This window comes from Bombina bombina, chromosome 4 (genome assembly GCF_027579735.1).
Source record: "Bombina bombina isolate aBomBom1 chromosome 4, aBomBom1.pri, whole genome shotgun sequence".
NCBI lineage: Eukaryota > Metazoa > Chordata > Amphibia > Anura > Bombinatoridae > Bombina > Bombina bombina.
The window spans coordinates 537,828,366-537,848,542 of record NC_069502.1 but is presented as its reverse complement, the minus strand read 5'-3'; the positions used below and the strand labels follow the sequence as shown (position 1 = coordinate 537,848,542).

The 20,177-nt window shown below is 36.2% G+C and overlaps 1 protein-coding gene across 1 annotated transcript in view; it reads right to left on the bottom strand.

Moving 5' to 3' along the window:
* LOC128657631 (uncharacterized) overlaps window positions 1-20,177 on the bottom strand; it is a 524,168-nt gene that overhangs the window by 331,646 nt on the left and 172,345 nt on the right. Inside the window, exons 31-36 of the mRNA XM_053712016.1 lie at window positions 20,130-20,177; window positions 16,674-16,787; window positions 16,438-16,569; window positions 10,799-10,908; window positions 9,521-9,617; window positions 7,335-7,598 (exon numbers count right to left, since the gene is read on the bottom strand). The exon at window positions 20,130-20,177 is cut by the window's right edge and continues 52 nt beyond it. Coding sequence (XP_053567991.1) covers window positions 7,335-7,598; window positions 9,521-9,617; window positions 10,799-10,908; window positions 16,438-16,569; window positions 16,674-16,787; window positions 20,130-20,177 — 765 coding nt within the window. The remainder of the gene's footprint in view (window positions 1-7,334; window positions 7,599-9,520; window positions 9,618-10,798; window positions 10,909-16,437; window positions 16,570-16,673; window positions 16,788-20,129) is intronic.

Below are 20,177 nucleotides of genomic sequence, written 5' to 3'. Positions count from 1 at the left end.
TTGTCCTGAGTTTAGAAATACCCAGTGTTTAAATGTTCTTTGCTTTTTTTGCAAGTTATAGGGCAATAAATACAAGTAGCCCTTTGCTATTTCCAAACCATTTTTTTTTCTTCAAATAGCAATAGATACAATGGAACACTGATATCTGTCAGGAATCTCTGAATATCCCTTGACATGCATATATTTTTTTTTAGTAGACAACCCAAAGTATTGATCTAGGCCCATTTCACTAACTTTTTCACAAACTTTAGGTTTCTCACTGAAATTATTTACAAACAGCTTGTGCTATTATGGCAAAAATGGTTGTAAATGCTTCTCTGTGATACCCTTTGTTCAGAAATAGCAGACATTTGTGGCTTTGGCATAACTTTTTGGTAATTAGAAGGCCGCTAAATGCCACTGCGCACCACACTAGTATTATGCCCAGCAGTGAAGGGGTTAATTAGGTAGCTTATAGGGCAGGGGCGTATTTAGGTTTTGTGCTGCCCTAGGCCCTCAAAATTCTGCTGCCCCCCCACCCCCCTACCCCCCTAGGTTTTAGGCTTTTTTTCAGCCATAATATTTTTACACCCCAGGACTTGCATGTATGTGTATATATATATATATATATATATAGTGTGTGTGTATATATATATGTATATATATATATATATATATATATATATATATATATATATAGTTAGTGTGTGTGTGTGTATATATATATATATATATATATATACGCACAATGCACAGTCACAGAAACAGCATAACTACTATTTCCAGCATAGCCCATCACCTCTGGGAGCAAAGAGGTTAAAAAAAAGCCTGTTTTCTGCTGTGAGCAGGAGCCGTGGGGGTATTTATGACCTGCTCTGCAGCAGCAGACTGTAGCACACATTATTTACAACAACCAACAAGCCTTGCTATAACAATAACATCCCTGATCCCCCTCTTACCACATATTCACTATTTCACTGCAATATTCCACTGTGACCTGATCTATGCCCTGTCTTCAGAAGCGTGCTGTTCACTGCTACTGTCTTGATCTGCGTGGCTGTGTGCAGATGCTGTCAGACAGTCAGTGAAAGCAATGTCAGCTGAGTGAGCACGGCACTTGGGGGGCCAGGAAGGGGGAGGGAAGGAAACGGCTGCTATGCTACAGATTAGGAAGCGGGACTGCTGGCTCCACAGGCATTACACTGACAATAACATATCACCGCTCCACGTCCTTTCAAGCTCCTGCTCCAGCAACAACTGACACTGAGTGAGGCTTGCGAGGAGGGAGGAAATAGAATCTGTGACAAGTGCGGTGCACGCTGCAACTGCTTATTCCTCCTGTCCTGACAATTTAAACGGCACAACACTGGAAGGACAATCAAGGAAGTAAAGATTGCTATAACACTGCTCCATGTCCTTTCAAGCTCCAGCAACAACTGACACTGACTGATGGGCTTGCGAGGAAGGAGGAAATAGAATCTGACACTCCAGTGCGGTGCACGCTGCAACGGCTTATTCCTGACAATTTAAACGGCACAGTGACAATGATGATTGTCCAATGTCCTTCCTTGTGCCTTTTAAATTGTCAGGAATAAGCCGTTGCAGCGTGCACCGCACTGGAGTGTCAGATTCTATTTCCTCCCTCCTCGCAAGCCCATCAGTCAGTGTCAGTTGTTGCTGGAGCTTGAAAGGACATGGAGCAGTGTTATAGCAATCTTTACTTCCTTGATTGTCCTTCCAGTGTTGTGCCGTTTAAATTGTCAGGACAGCGACAGGAGGAATAAGCAGTTGCAGCGTGCACCGCACATGTCACAGATTCTATTTCCTCCCTCCTCGCAAGCCTCACTCAGTGTCAGTTGTTGCTGGAGCAGGAGCTTTACTTCCTTAAGTGGCGATATTTCAAATAACTCACAACACAATTCATTAAAACAAATAGTAGGTGACGTCTTAGAGTTAGATCATATTACAATAGGAGTCGGACTGACTAACTTACTGTGAAAATACACTGACTGAGAGGTTCCCTTCCCAGTCCCACTTCCGTAGCAGCCGCTGCCTCTCATGCATTAGTGTGGCCAGTTTTTGATCTGCTCTAAGCAGCATCCGCAGTCAGACACCAAAAGGGCCAATTCTTGAGTGCCCGGCCCCAAAAAGTGCCGCCCCCTCAAATCTGCCGCCCTAGGCCCGTGCCTTGTTGGCCTAGGCCATAATACGCCCCTGTTATAGGGAGCTTGTAGGGTTAATTTTAGCTTTAGTGTGGTGTAGTAGACAACCCAAAGTATTGATCTAGGCCCATTTTGGTATATTTCATGCCACCATAATACCGCCAAATGCGATCAAATAAAAAAAATCGTTAACTTTTTCACTAACTTTAGGTTTCTTACTGAAATTATTTACAAACAGCTTGTGCAATTATGGCAAAAATGGTTGTAAATGTTTCTCTGGGATCGCCTTTGTTCACAGAAATAGCAGACATTTATGGCTTTGGCATTACTTTTTGGTAATTAGAAGGCCGCTAAATGCCACTGCACACCACACTTGTATTATGCCCAGCAGTTAAGGGGTTAATTAGGTAGCTTGTAGGGTTAATTTTAGCTTTAGTTTAGAGATCAGCCTCCCACCTGACACATTCCACCCTCTGATCCCTCCCTGACCCCCCTCAAACAGCTCTCTTCCCTCCCCCACCTCACAGTTGTCAACACCATCTTAAGTACTGGCAGAAAGTCTGCCAGTATAAAAATAAAGTTGTTGGGTTTTTTAGGATCCCCCATTACCCCCAACTGCCCTGATTCCCCCCTAAACAGCTCTCTAAGCCTTCCCCCTCGACCTATTGGCCGCCATCTTAGGTACTGGCAACTGTCTGCCAGTACCCAGTTTACTAACAAATTTGCCTTTTTATTAAAAAAAATAAAATATATATATATATATATATATATATATATATATAAATTTTTCCCGTAGTACAAAGAAAACATATATTTTACTTCATGCGGGTAAAAAGCTATATTCTTAATTTAATAAAGTTTTTTCCTCAAATATGGGGAGACCATCCTCTTATTGATTCTATAAAAGTAGAGAGATGATCATTATGCTTAATCTATAAATTTCTTCTGTCCATAGAAGAAACCTCTTTAGTGTTAGATCTAACATCTCGTTTTTATGGTAGATTTAGTGGATTTAGCTAAAATACTCCTGAAAAGCTTAAAGAAAACTCAAAGACTTTTTTCCTCATCTTACTACAGAGAAACTCAATTTAGAGTGCTACACAGGGATTATTTAATCCCACGTAGAGTGGCCACATGGAACAAGAGCGTGTCCAATCTTTGCCCTAAATGTTGTCTTCAGGATCCAGACCTATGCCACTTGTTATGGGATTGCCCTAAATTGAAGCAGTTGATGGAATATTTCCTCTCTAATATAGCTAAAGGAAAGATACAACTGGCGAGGGAATCTGTCCTTTTCCTGATGGGTCACACCTCCTGGGATAGAAATGCTAATTTTATACTAATGGCAATAATAATTGTCAGGACACTTATTTTTAAGAACTGGATTACTTATAAAATACCCTCTATTGCAGAAGTAAGAAAATTGCTATTAGACTCAGCGATTAAGGCTGCTTATGAATTTAAGCTAGATGGGGTAAGAGGGGAATTCTTCTGTAAGACTTGGAAAGATTTTGTGTGCTCTCAGGGCAGGGATGTTGTATTTTATATAGAACAAATTGTTAATATGAAGTTGAATTAGGGGGGGGAGGGGGAGAGAGGTGGGGATCCCTTCCCTTTTTTTTTTCTCTCTCTGGAACTAGAATAAGTAATTGATTGAAAGAGATTAAAGGGAGATGAAATGATTAACTAGACACTATTGGATTGGAGGATCATTCAAGATGTTTTGTTTTCTTTTTTTTGTGACATTATTTGAGAAATTTTGATTGTTTGTATGTGCTGTTCTTTTTGTCTGTCTTTTTTTTTGTAAAATAAAGATTATAAATATATATATATATATATATATATATATAAGTTCATTATCTGTAGTGTAGCTTCCCCCCTCCCCCTACCAGATCCCTTTCCAAACATTTTTCCCCTCTCCCTCCAAACATTTATCCCCTCTCCTTCCATCGGTAATTGATTACTGTGCGCGCGTGCGCCCCTGAGCCCCACCCCCTTGCACGCTCACGTCTGATATGTGACCGATCAGGAACGTGCACCGGCGATGGGCCGCCCACCTGCCTCCCACCCACCAACGGTCAGCACCACCACTGTCCGATGCAGAGAGGGCCACAGAGTGGCCCTCTCTGCATCGGTAACTCTGCAAACCTATTTCTGCAGTGCCCTACTCATGGGGCATGCAGAAATTGTGCGATCTCACTAAAATAGCGAGATTGCAATAGAGAGAACCCCAGGACTTAAGCCCTTAAGGGCATAATGACCAGCGTTGTACAGGGTATGATGCTGGTCGTTAAGGGGGTAACTAAGGTTTTCTTCAAAATGCTGCAATCACTTGCTGGTTAAGGCTCTCCGCAAAAAGCATAAAGGCAAGAGGTGTTTAATTTTAACTTTCAAACTGAATATGAGATATATTTTATGTTTCAAGTTTATTTTAATGCTGAGACATATGGTATAGTCACATTTTATATATTCTATTGAGTAATTGCTGTGGTGCAAGAGATTGCTCTTTTGGTAGATTAGCTTCTAGTGTGCATTTATAATGAGCACTCTTCAAATATCCTGGTCTATTATTGTTCTTCAGTTGTCATTTTATCTTAACTTTGCCAGCTTAAACCTGTTTTGGATGACTTGTTTGAACTTTGCTTATATTTACTTTGCTTACCAAAATTCATATACCAACTTTGGGCCAGATTACAAGTGGAGCACAAATATTTGCGCCCAAGCAATAAGGGGTTTATCGCGGGTGTTTGCACTCATCAAGATTACTGCAAGTATTACAAGTTGAAAGAAAATGCGATCACTTGAGCACAATCGTGATTTACACTAGAATAATTACACGACTTCAGAGCTCTGGTTAACTGTTTCGTGAAACACAAAAGTTGCACAAAACACATCTCAAAAATACATTATAAAGTATAGTTACACTCATAACACTATATACTACTAATAATAATATTTAAAAAAATAATGCACTCAAAAGTTATAGAAGCTGAAAGATATGAGATCTTAGGCAACGGGCTTTAACATAGACATACATATATACATATTTATATATATATATATATATATATATATATATATATATATACACACACACAACACACAGAGAAAGGGATATGTACCCGGTCCGGTCTAGGAATGCAGTCCCCTTCCGTGTTTTGTATATATATATATTTATTATGTGTACATATGTATTTATGTATTTATATGTGTATATATGTATTTACAGACATATATACACATATAAACACATAAATACATTTAGAAATGTATATATGTGCATTGGAGCCCTTTGAAGTTAAGTAGATGAATACATATAACGGCATATTTATGCAATATTCATATTTAATAAAGTTTTTTATTGTATATTTACTGTAAATATTTGACATTCCAATGTTCTGAACATAGCTGAATATGTTCTATGTATTTATAAATAGATATTCCTATATATATATATATATATATATATATAAATATATATATATATATATATAAAAAAAATATATATATATACTTGCAGAGATAGGTGCACTCTCACAAACAGATGTAATGTTGCCAGGGTACTGAATGCAGGTTAAGGTATAGGTAATAATAGAAGACAGCACTACAAGACCAGTGAGTGCTGTCTTCTATTACATATATATATATATATATACCTACAGTATATATAATCATCTCTATATTGGTATATATATTGTGCAAAAAAACATCAGATACATATAGAAATATTTATTTATGAATAAATAGAACATATTCTGTTATGTGCAGAACATTGGAATGTGAAATATTCATATTTTCATGTCGGGCTAGTGCACATGTGAAAATGCAATTGGGTTTAAGAGAGAGACAGTGGGGTGTTTTTTCCCTCCATTGACTTCTATGGGGGAATACGTGAACGCACACACAATATTCTAAGTTTAGCTTTTTGCACTTGTTGGATTAGCACACGAGCGAAAACAGTTTAATTTCAAATCATAATACGAGCGCAACCCGACTAGCACAAAAAGATTACATCTAGCGAAATTAACGCTTGAGCGGGAGCGTTACTTAGTGAGCCACTTGTAATCTGGCCCTTTATATGCTGGGAACATGGGAATCTATAATGAGGTCAAAAGGAGGTAAAGCCCCTTCGCAATTTTGATCTTTATATCCAAAGTAAGCTCCCACTTCAGTCAGTAATTTTGATGCCAGTGAGCACCACTTTTAAAATGGATTGCAGCACAAAACAAGCAACTTCATTGTGTTACACATGTTGCTGTGGATATGATATTCACAATAGTTTATCCCATGACTTGGGATGAATGTTGATGTCTATACATATTATTAAAGACTTCTACCAGTATCTGTTTATGTTTTCACCCTGATAGAGACATTAAAAATATTAAAATTTTGAGCAATATCTGGCAATATCTATAAAACCCATTTGATTGTTTCTACAAGTTCTGTGTTCCATTGGCTAGCTATACTTTGTATTCAATACTTATTTCCCTGGGCAGGTGATTGTATGGTTATATTGACAAATTTGCATGTGTACATATTCTTACATATCTCAAAAAAATCCCTAACAATTTTTATTTAAAACTTTTGTAGATGTTTCTTACAACCTTTACATTATATAAACAATTAGATTGATCTTAAAAATGACTGTACTATACACTGTATGTACAATACCTTAATAAATAACTACTGCAATTTATATAACTTCTTGATCCTCCTTTTCCCGGTTCTAATTATTATATTCAAATGCATTCACTTGCTTAGAGAAATATTCAAACAAAATGCTAATTACACTACAATGAAGTTACCTTTAATCCCCCTTTCAATACACTCTTAAACTAATATAAAATATCTGCTATTTCTCCTTTGCTAAATTTGACAGTAGGTTCTTGGGTCAGGAATTACTTGCATTGCTCTTGGGTTCCTGCCCTCTGATGAAACTGCAAATTATATCTATAGCCTGCATTTAATTTCATTCCCTGAGGTGCTATAAAAATATTTAAAAAAAATGAAACATTTTTAATGCGTGTTTTCAGTCAGTTTACATTACAATGTTCCTTTCACTGTTGAGGAATGCTAACTCTGAAAGAGGATAATCTAGCTGGTATGGTAATATAATCAGTGTATTAAAACACTTTGCTTATTAAACAGAAAGCAACATTTGAATAATGACCATCACATTATGACATAAATCACCTTTAGAATGTTGAAGTGACTGAAGATTTCTTCCAGATGTTGCCAAAGCTCTTGCACTTCTATCCATAGTTCTAGGACATTACCCACACGTTTCAATTTCTCTGCCCATGTGGTGGCTTCTTCCCTTAAAGGGTCAATTTCCTTAGAGGTCAACATCTGTGCAAGGAGCACTTGAGCATCCTCCAGGCCCTCAAGTAACCTAAGAGCATCATCTTCCACTAGATAAATTGGACCTCTATTCTTGTAATTTGAGAATGTGAGTACCTGAGGAATTCATGAACATTATAGATCATTATTTACTGTGTATTAGCTTGTGACACACAAACTAAATTATTCCAAAAATGTATCTGGTCTCCCCAGCCTCACCATTTCCTATGTTATTCACTAAAGATGAAGATATTGGAGATGACATTTAATGATAAATATTAGAAATATATATTTTATTCAAGTTACTAAATTTAAAAAAAACAACAACAACAAAAAATCTGAAACCATCACCTGGCAATAAATTTACCTAATATCTGATGTCTTCTGTCACTTAGGTTACAATAAATTAACAAAAAGATTGGGTAACATGATTGAATGTGAAAATTGTGTTGATGGCTATTTGCATTAAATATTTCAACTCATACAACACAAGCAGATTTACAGTGAATGTAACATTAGCACTCTCAATACTCAATAAACATTTCTTTTCACACCTGAAATAATGAAACTCATTCTACAATTGTTCAAATTCCCAACTCTTTTTGAATGAATGCTTCATGTCAAAGGCGTAACTAGAAACCACAGGGCCCAGGTGCAAGAATCTAAGAAGCCCCCCCCCCCCCCCCCCCTCCCAAAAAAAGAGTGAATTTGATACATATCTTTTTTTTTTACATTTAACACAGAAAAAAATGTGAATCAGATTACATGTCTGCAAAAGGATGTACCCTGTGTCCACAGTCTGTGAGATGGTCTGACCCCCTATTACTGTATATAGTGACACTTTTTAACCCACCAGTACTGTATATAGTGAGTCAGTGACACAGTCTGTAATCTGCCGGTGAGATGGCTGGTCTGACCCTACCCGCCCCAGTACTTTATAAAGTGACCACAGTAGTCTGTTACATGGTCCAGCCCCCCCGTACTGTATATAGTGGTACTGTATAGACTGACACCGTTTACCACCCCATGCTGTAGTAACAAGGTCTGTAATTTGCTGGTTCCACAAACATACACACAAACACACATACATGCATAAATACACACACAGTCACATACATACACACACACACATAAACACCAATGGGTAAAACAAAAACACTAACCCCTGTAGTCAGAGACACTAGTGAAGCATCATGTCACACTCACATGATATCAGTGCAGGTCAATGTTTTTATTGTAAAAAAAAATTATTATTTTTTTTTTAAAGCGCCCAGTCGCAATTACGACCTCTGCACCCCCTGTAGTTTCGCCCCTGCTTCATGTATAGATGCAATTCTACTTAGTCAGCTCCTACACTGGTTCACCTTAGACACACTATTTGAAGGGTGTTCTTACAAACAAGCTATATTCAGTAGTATTAAATGCTCTAGTCACTTAATTACAGTATGGGACACACAGAAGGCATGATGAATTATAAGCAGAAGGGGACCACTACCTACAAATAAAAAACACTTCTATTTTGTTAATTAGCATACAGTGCTCTCTCTGTTGCTAGCAGATTTGGGAATACAGTGACTGATCTATATGTGATGCTGGCATCTCAGTGGGTAACGTAATTCATCAGAATGATACTAGCAGCCAGTGGAGTAAAGATCACAGATCTGTGTGTTCTGGCAAAAATGGGTAAAATGCGTGTTAGGGGTAATAATAGCTGTTTATGTATGTCTGGAATGCAAGGAGATAAAATCAAAGGTCGTCATTGCTGCTGGCATAAACATGTTAAATTATTCCTCTGTATGTTTAATTGTCAGCTGAAGGGTTAAAATCACTGATCTGTGTGGTAATGGCAGCCAGAGAGGTCAAATCACTGTTTGGGTATAAGAAATATATACAATGGTTTTAGGGCTGAGCCCAGGGCAGGAATTAAGTTGGCATTTTATGGAGGGGCCACTATAAATATCCAATGGCTGAAGCATCTGGTCACTTTGTAGTCTAGCAATGCCCCTGATCTATTGTTAGCTCCGCCCACAGTGCTTTACCTGCTCAGTCCATTCTTCTTCTACTTTTCTCATTTTGATCTCCACTTCCATTTCCTTCTGTGCTGCTTTTGCTATGGAAATTAACTCCTTCTGATATCTGTCAAACCATAAAGTAGACAAACACTTTACTAACGCGTATACAATTTTATATTGAAATATAAATTACAAAATGTAGCTTATGGTTTAAGCTAAAAAAACAAAAATGAAATACAGTGAATTACTTTTATTGTGTCTACAATTGTAATTATTCTAAAGAAAATCAAACTAAAAATGAAGATTAAAACAGTTTTTTGTGGGGTCACCATTGTAACCTCTATATAAAGACATTTGACACTGTGAATACTATATAACTAAATGGGTTACCACGTTAATGTTATGCATCATTCACCCCTACCACAATGAGTAAAGCTGTACTAGCTTAGCCCAGGGACGGCCAGCTGCTGGCCTATGGGCCTCATGCAGCTCTCTGTATTAGTTTCTGCCGCCCCTGATTGGTAAACAAAACTAAGAATGTGTAGCCCAGTATTTATGACCTCAGGGAAAAAAGCAAAACAAAAAATGTGTGCTTTGGGGAATTCTAGTGGTGGGCAAAAAGGCCAACTCCTCTAGAGGGGAGAACAACAGATAGCGTGTACCCGGCAACCTTACCTGAATCAGGCCCTGGGCCGCTGAACATGTTTAGGAAATATATTATTATTTGTGTTTAGCAATAAATGTATATGCACCCTTTGTGTTTTCTTAAATACTATGGCCCCTATGCATTAAGTGTGCATTCTATAACACATGATATACATAACCTGCAGAGCATAGGCTCAACTGATATGGTCACATCATTTCTGCAATAGGGAACATTCTGCTGAGGTTTATATCCATTCTTTTCAAAATTATCTCTTAATGAATACAACATTTATAATGTGTAATATCACAAATACACTTACTTTCAATTCATCATATGACAGTTTATTTTCTAACTAAAATATAATTTGAATCTAGCCGTTTTTGGGGACACTCATGGTCTAGTGTATGTTTCACATGTAGTATACAGGATTGGAGGCTCTTTGCGCATAAATCAGATTTAGTAACAAAAAAAAAGCACCAGACACGCTGGTCATTAGCAAAGTTACAAAAGGGTAATAAGAGAAAGTTGGCAACTTATATAAAAAGGGCAGCATCATAATATTCTCAATTATATTATTTGTATTGCTAAACATTCTGTCAGGGCTGAAAATACAAAGAAACATACTTAAGCAAAGAAATGCACACATGACGACTACCTACTTTAACAGTCCTATGTCCAAAAGATGAGAAACTTTGAATACATTGGCTTCAAGGGGGAAAGAGCTTCCTGTTGCTGCCATTACTTGCAGCCAGTGGCGATTACGGATTTCCTGAAAAGAGACTACAAGTTTACATTTGGGCAATATGATACATACATTTACACTAAACATTAAAAACTGGCTCTCTCATACAATTTTGATTTCAATGACTTAGTACTATTACTCCACAGATGTTAATTAAAATAAAAACACAACTCATTAGTAAATTATCTTATGGAATACTACAGAACAATAAAAAAAAACACGACAACCTAATGCATATATTCCTGAAATTTAGTTTTTATGATAGATAAGTTTGTTTATTTATTTATTTTTGTTTAATTTTTTTTTTGAGGTTTTAGGCATAATACAGGCTTATCACAAACCGTTATAACATACTACCAGATAAGCTCACATGCATAGGTTACAATGAGCAACGGACATCCAAAAACCTGGTGAAAAACACACACAGTCAGAATCCACATAAGTAGCCCAATATCTTTGAGCATGCCTGAAAATGAACATCTTAACAAACTCAGTAACCTTTATTTTATTAATAGAATAACAAGAAAAAATATCCTTCTTGACATATTTGAGACCACTCTTGGATCTCACATGTCTTTAAAAGGTAGAGGAAGGAACAAAATTGGTGAGAACAATATCAATCATTGTTGGCTTTTAAATCAATATATCAATCAAGGGTGCCGGGGGGCGTAGCAAAAAACAGTTATATACATTTGTATAAAGATGGATCAACTTATATAAACGTCCTCTCTTCTAAGGGGCATAAGCTGGTATGAAAAAGATACACACATTATAAAAGAAATCAGCAGGCAGAAAGAATATTATATCCTTAGTCTGGTATAGACATCTTATAAAAATAAAAAAAAAGTAAGCCCAGCAAAGTGTAAAATCCATTGGTGTTCATATACAAATGATAAATCCCAGCCTTTCCACCGTAGCTATAACATATTATTTAGTAGAGGATCTTTATTCATTCCACTGCATGGCAAATCTAGACATGTGGCCTACATACAACTAGCTGTGAAAGTAGTGTCCAAATACCCCCCCCCCCCCCAATTAAAGTTTATCTATAGAATACTAGACTAAGTCATGTCTTTTTAATGGAAGTGATAGGATATATAGCAAAGAATAAGCCAAGACTGTATGTTGGATGAAAGTGAATATACAACTACCACTCTATTCTGCAAGGAGTGGCACATGTACATTGAATGATCTTAGTAAAGTCAATGAAATATGGAAGTGAACACAGGGGAGCTTTATGGCTTATTCAATAATTCTTCTTGTAAAGCATTATAGGAGGTTAACCCTCAGATAATAAATTGGTTTTACTAAGCCTCCTGAAAACATACACCGGATCAGACCTGAGGTCCTCATTAATTCAAAGTACAGATTGTAAGTAATCCATTAAATTCAGCAAAATATGATGCATTTTTAAACAAACATAAGAAGGCTACTCGTAAATAATATATGAAATCAATAAAGCTTCAAACAGTAAGGTAGCAACATGGTGTATCCCTAGTAAATATAGTTACTGAACTAAAACATTACCATCCAACCTCAAGGTCATCATTTTTAGAGGTTAAATAGCAATCAGCATCCAAATATTAATAAACTGAGTATGAAATGGGGCTGTAGAATCACACTGATGTTTAAGCCATAAACACAGCGGTAACCATATTTAGAACATTGCCAGACCAAAGAGAAAATGGCTTTTTGCCCTTGAAAAAGGCCTCTGTATAGGCCGAAACGCGTCGACATTGGTAAGCATATTTTTAATAGGAATAGACCTTTTTTGTACATCTACACTATGCTTTGTTTATTTATTCTTTTCTAGGATTTTTACCAGTTGGATTTTTTAACTGTTTTTTGGATTCTACTGTTTTCATTCTACTAAAGGAGACGGATCAACATAGGACCACACTGGAGGACCTTTTTCACATTTTTTCACCACTTTTTTCAGACCAGTTTTTTTTATATATTTTTATTTTTCATTTTTTCAATTTTAAAATGTTGTGCACAGCAGGTTAATATACAGATATATTTGTTCACTGTTTATCCAATTTTATGGTACACCATATTTTTCACGTTGCTTTTTGACTTTTGGAATATATATTGTCACTTTATAACTTTAAGACTTTGAGACTTTGAGGCCTAGTTATCAACGTGTCTACTTTACCTGCCTTCGCCGGTCCAATACGCCCGCCTAAGCTCGCCTACCTTCGCTGCCGCGGACCTGCAAAATTTCTCCTAAGTTATCAATAAAGCTGTCAAAAAGCCGCGCACCAAGTACGGGGCGATGAGCAGTGGATTGTGAGAGATATCACTCATCCGATCTCGCTGCTCTTCGGCTTTTGACAGCTTTATTGCTAGCCTGTCACTAAGCACCCACACTAACTACACTGTTCTACCCCCTATACCGGCGCCCCTGGAGCCCCCCGCAACTAAATAAAGTTAGTAACCCCTAAACCGCCGCTCCTAGACCCCGCCGCAACTCTTATAAATGTATTAACCCCTAAACCGCCGCTCCCGGACACCGCCGCAACCTACATTATACCTAGTAACCCCTATCCTGCCCCCTCTATACCGTCGCCCTCTATAATAAAGTTATTAACCCCTATCCTGCTGATCCCGTACCTCGCCGCAATAAATAAATAGTTTAACCCCTACACCGCCGCTCCCGGACCCCGTCGCCACCTATATTAAACTTATTAACCCCTAATCTGCCCCCCTACACCGTCACCACCTATATTAAACTTATTAACCCCTAATCTGCCCCCCCTACACCGTCGCCACTTATAATACATTTATTAACCCCTATCCTGCCCCCCACTACACCGCCGCCACTGTAATAAATTTATTAACCCCTAATCCTAAGTCTAACACTAACCCTAAAACCCCCCTAACTTAAATATTAATTAAATAAATCTAAATAATATTTCTATTATTAACTAAATTAATCCTATTTAAAACAAAATACTTACCTTTAAAATAAACCCTAATATAGCTACAATATAAATAATAATTATATTGTAGCTATCTTAGGATTTATTTTTATTTTACAGGCAAATTTCAATTTATTTTAACTAGGTACAATAGCCATTAAATAGTTATTAACTATTTAATAGCTTACCTAGCTAAAATAAAGAGAAATTTACCTGTAAAATAAAAACTAACCTAAGTTACAATTACACCTAACACTACACTATACTTTAATAAATTATTCCTATTTAAAAAAGCTTTTTTTATTTTTTGTACTTTAGTTAGTTTATTTAATTTAATTTAATTGTAGTTATTTGTAGCTAATTAATTTAATTAATTTAATGATAGTGTAGTGTTAGGTTTAATTGTAACTTGGGTTAGGATTTATTTTACAGGTAATTTTGTATTTCTTTTAGCTAGGTAGTTATTAAATAGTTAATAACTATTTAATAACTATTCTAACTAGCTAAAATAAATACAAAGTTACCTGTAAAATAAATATAAATCCTAAAATAGCTACAATGTAATTATTAATTACATTGTAGCTATCTTAGGGTTTATTTTACAGGTAAGTATTTAGTTTTAAATAGGAATCATTTATTAAAGTATAGTGTAGTGTTAGGTGTAATTGTAACTTAGTTTAGTTTTTATTTTACAGGTAAATTTCTCTTTATTTTAGCTAGGTAAGCTATTAAATAGTTAATAACTATTTAATAGCTATTGTACCTAGTTAAAATAAATTGAAAGTTACCTGTAAAATAAAAATAAATCCTAAGATAGCTACAATATAATTATTATTTATATTGTAGCTATATTAGGGTTTATTTTAAAGGTAAGTATTTAGTTTTAAATATGATTAACTTAGTTAATAATAGAAATATTATTTAGATTTATTTAATTAATATTTAAGTTGGGGGGGTGTTAGGGTTAGTGTTAGACTTAGGTTTAGGGGTTAATAATTTTATTACAGTGGCGGCGGTGTAGGGGGGGCAGGATAGGGGTTAATAAATGTATTATAGGTGTAGGGGGGGGCAGATTAGGGGTTAATAAGTTTAATATAAGTTGCGGCGGGGTCCTGGAATGGCGGTTTAGGGGTTAAACTATTTATTTAGTTGCGGCGAGGTGCGAGATCAGCAGGATAGGGGTTAATAACTTTATTATAGAGGGCGGCGGTATAGGGGGGCAGGATAGGGGTTAATAGGTATCATGTAGGTGGCGGCGGGGTCTGGGATCGGCGGTTTAGGGGTTAATACATATATTATAGTTGCGGAGGGGTCAGGGAGCGGCGGTTTAGGGGTTAATATGTATAGAGTAGCTTGCGGTGGGCTCCAGGAGCGGCGGTTTAGGGGGTAAATACTATATTTAGTTGCGGCGGTGTAGGGGGGGACAGATTAGGGGTGTTTAGACTTGGGGTACATGTTAGAGTGTTAGGTGCAGACAGCTCCCATAGAAATCAATGGGATATTGGGCAGCAGCGAACTTGTAATTTTCGCTATGGTCAGACTCCCATTGATTCCTATGGGATCCGCCGCCTCCAGGGCGGCGGATTGAAAACCAGGTACGCTGGGCCGGAAAAGTGCTGAGCGCACCTGCTAGTTTTTTGATAACTAGCAAAAGTAGTCAGATTGTGCCGCACTTGTGTGTGGAACATCTGTAGTGACGGAAGAATCGATCTGTGTCGGACTGAGTCCGGCGGATCGAAGCTTACGTCACAAAATTCTACTTTTGCCGGTCTCTAGCCTTTGATAACTAAGGCGAATCAGCCTCGCCACAAATATGCTGCGGAATTCCAGCGTATTTGAGGTTGACGGCTTGATAACTACCCCCCCAAGACTTCTTTTCACCTAGTTGGATTCACACATTTTTTGGACTAACTCCCCATATGGATCCTTATTGATTCTTCTTTTTCTTCTTTGTCTTTGTTGATGTATTATTCAATATATTTGTTGATGCTTTTAATCTGATTGATCAATTGATTTATTGTTGACGCTTTTAATTCATTAGTCTTTTGCGTAGTACATAGGTTAACACTTGTATTTCATCTATCATTTACTTTTGTAATAAATTATACTATTGTATTTATATCTATATTTATATTTATCACCCGGACTCTCTACTGATCTTATCACCTCTTACTAATTAGGCGCTGTATACACCCCCCTTATTCTTCTATTCTTCTTCCAGACCAGCTAGGAGGTCTCTGTATACTAGCTTGAGGCCACACCTTGGCGCTCGACCTAATTACATGTTCTTATTATAGTTCAATAAGTGTTGGTTTAAAGAGTTATTGTTACAAATACAGGTTATTAATCTCTCTATATCCCATACCCCCTGTGCATTAGCACTATAACCATATAAACGGAACCCAAGAGCTACTCAATTCTCTTTCGGCCCAGTTTATGGGCTGTGCTGATAAAGTTGCAGTACTCCTGATAATATGATTTATGTTAATGATATTAAATATATTTTCTTTAGGAACCACTTTTGACACAAATGAATGCATGGAGACTCCACAAAAAAAATAGGTTGATATTTTCACCAAAGTAGATGAAGTGAGAGCTATAGACAGAAAAAAAATAATCTTTCTGCATAACATACCTTAGAATTCAATTTATGAAGTAATGGAAAAACATTGTCATAAAATTTGATCTCTCTTGCCATTTCATTGTATGCGTCCCAATCTTTCAGTTTTTCATTCCAGACTAGGCATTCAGACCAATATTGTGCAATCTGTGTAGTGATCAATGAACAGACATACATGATTAAAAAAAAAAAAAATCATGTTACTGAAACTGCAAAATGTTATTTAATATAACCAAATAAGGATACCTAACCTCTGCATTACTTAATGTCAGATCTACTTCTGCCCATAGAGTGTTTCGGAATCTTTGGTCAAAATCAAGAAACTTCTGGAACAGGATATACAGAGTTCCCAGTAGGTGCAAATCCTTAAATAAAGTTAAATAAAAAATTATGAACAGTCCACAACTTACATTACTATATATATCAAGTTTATTTCAAAAGTATATCGATATAGATTTTATCACAGTAATGACTTTTTTTACATAAATAGCATGCATATCAGAGCTTTCAATCTAATAATATTATATTTAAATATATTATTATTTATTTCAATTTTTTGAGAGGGGCCTGCCATGTAACTCATTGACTTCCTATTGACTTTCATTAAATGTTAATACAGTATATATAAATAAATATATATATATATATATATATATATATATATATATATATAAATCTGCAGAACAAAAACCTTAGTATAAACTAAAACCTACCTGTATGTTCTGCTTAGTAAATATAATAAAAAATATATTATTCAGTCATGGACTTTTGGTGTAAAAAAACCCAGAACATACATTTTTTTTGATGTATAGTTATGTTTTTACTCGTCACAGAATCTCATCACCACCAAAAAATCTGAAACCTAAGATCAGTTGTTTGCTGTGGTTCTAACTTATCAATTTTGTTCCTCTGTCCTTATACCCAAGATAAGAGCCCTGGTATCAGATTTTGCTCTAGCAATATAAAAGGAGTAACCAATTTAACCGCTCAGGCAACTTAAACATTAAAACAAAATAATATGTATTAGAGCTCTGAATTTACCTCCATCTTGCACTATAGAATAGAAGTAATATTTGTATGCACTGTAGATTTATCTGTAAAAGAGGAGCACACAATACACAGGGAAAATAGGACACCAGTGCAGAGAGGAAAAAAATCCTGACGGACACAATGGCTTAATTACACCTATCCCAGGAGGTATTAAAGGGATATGAAACCCAAAAATGTTATTTTCCGATTGAGACAGAGCAAACCAATTAAAAAAAATGCCAATTTACTTCCACTATCAAATTTGCTTTCTGTGTTGAGGAGGTACCTAGGTAGGCATCTGGAGCACTACATGACAGGAAATAATGCTGCCCTCTAGTTCTCTTGCAAATGGATAACATTCTTACAAAACTGCTGCCAAATAGAGCTTCAGAAATAGGCCATCTCCTAATCTTATGTCCCTACCTTTCAACAAAAGATACCAAGAGAACAAAGAAAAATTGCTAGTAGAAGTAAATTAGAAAGATGGTTAAAATCATGTGAATCATGAAAGAAAAAAATTGGTGTTTCATACCCTTTTAACATAAGCTGACTACAAAACCTGCAGCATCATATGTCACCAAGTAAATAAAAATATATATTTCTATTATTGATACATTTCTGCACACGCAATGCCAAAAATTACGAGTGGAGCGATATCGTTAGCGTGAGGAGCGTAAACATGATCGTGAGATAACAATGTTCTTTACGCTCAAATCTATATTACAAATGGTGTGCTGTTTAAATCACTGCAAACTAATTTGCAAGAAACACATGGTAATTTACGCTCCCCATATTTTCTATTGGCGGCATTGAGCAGCAATGTACGCTTGTATCACAAGTTAAAAGTAAATACAATCGCTCAAGCACAATTGGATTTAACGTTCAAACTTTTTACGCGAGCTGAAAAACAGTTGCACTTCTCTATTAACCCCTAAACTGCCACAACCCCCATCGCAAACTACCCCTCTACACTATTAACCCCCAAACCACCACAACCCCATTGCAAACTACCCCTCTACTGTAGTGGCAGTTTAGAGAATAATAGTGTAGTGGGTAGTTTGCTATATAGGTGTGTGGAGGTGTAGAAGTTAATAGCGTAGTGGGGTCGTTTTTGCGATATGGAGGTGTGGCGGGTTAGGGGTTAATAATGTAGTGGGGTAGTTTGCGATATGGGTGTGTGGCGGTTAAGAGGTTAATAATGTAGTGGGGGACTTTGCAGTGGGCTATGTGGCGTGTTAGGGGTTAAAAGAGTAGGGGGTTTATGGCGACTCGGGTTAGCGCGTGAGTATGGGTGTTTTTCCACTTTTCTCTCTCCATTGAAGTCTATGGGGGAGTACGAAACTAAGTCGCAAAATTCTAACTTCTGCTCTTTGCGCGAATCTGGTTAGCGTGCAAGCAAAAAACATTTACTTTCAACTTTTAATACGCGCACTACCCAATGCATGCAAAGAGCAGAAGTCGAGCCGAGTTAGCATGCGAGTTAGCTTGCGAGTAATCTAGCTCATAGTATTTTACATGGAACTATTACAGTAATATTATAGAAATACATTAACTTAATTCTCTTTATTCCCCATTATTTGGTAGAAGTCATAATAATAATTTACAACTACACACCTGTTCCTAAGGGCCCAGGAAACCAATGTGATAGAATGTTTATTATCACAATAATACAGTTTATCTGGTGTTGTTAATAATAATCAAATTATCCAAATTTCATATTGTAAATTGTTTTATACTGCAGGTAGTGACTATAGTATGTGTCACTTCTAATTCTACAAGTACAGTTGCTTCTAGAATATTTTAGGTGCTTTTCACATATCGTAAATTTCTAAATATAATTTGCTAATTTGCAAAGTGCTTCATGCAGATGCCTGTTCATTTACAGATTTGCTCTGTATTTTTTTATAAATGTATTACAAGTGGTATATTATTGATAGTTATTATTGTATTATCTTTCAATAGGAAATAGATTTGCTAATTGTTTTATCTTACTTGCTGCATTACTCTGACATAGAAAAAAGTCTGCAATCCAATGATTTGCATTAATACTGTTTTATTATTGCTAATGACATATTCTAATATTATTAGTTCACTATTGTTAATACATTTAAGTGTTATATAATTGCTTTAACTTATTCTGATTATATATTTAGTGGACACATGTAAAAGTGCTTGGGAAGTTTTTATATTATGAGATTCCACTTAAATCTTGTGAGATTTCATAGTAAACTTCCTCTAAACTGAATAGGACAATAACATGACTGTGCCTGCAGATGAAAAAGATGCACACTCCCTTGCAAGCCCTGGTACAAGAATCCTGATTGGCTGCTTTACAATGGGGTGTGAATTCTTAGGAAATTATAAGGTAAAATATCTTCCTTTTTTACATAGAGATGTTTAGGTGATATTTTCTAGTCAGTCTTTTACAGAAATGCTGCATCGCTTTCAGGTGCTTCAACATTTGAGTATCATGTCCCTTTAAGAGTGATTATATTTCCGTTCTAATTTTTTTGCATGCAAATAACATTATCCCTATCTTGTAGGGACCAAGGACTTTTACAACTCTCATCTGACAGCTAATAAGAAGTATAATGTTCAGCTGGAAAGAATGCACTGATAACCATCATGTGTTGTAATACGCGTTTTACAATCATGATACTGTTGTTTTTTTAGTGTACCTTTCCAGTCCTGTCCAGCTCTGGAAATATCTTTGGAATAATATTGAA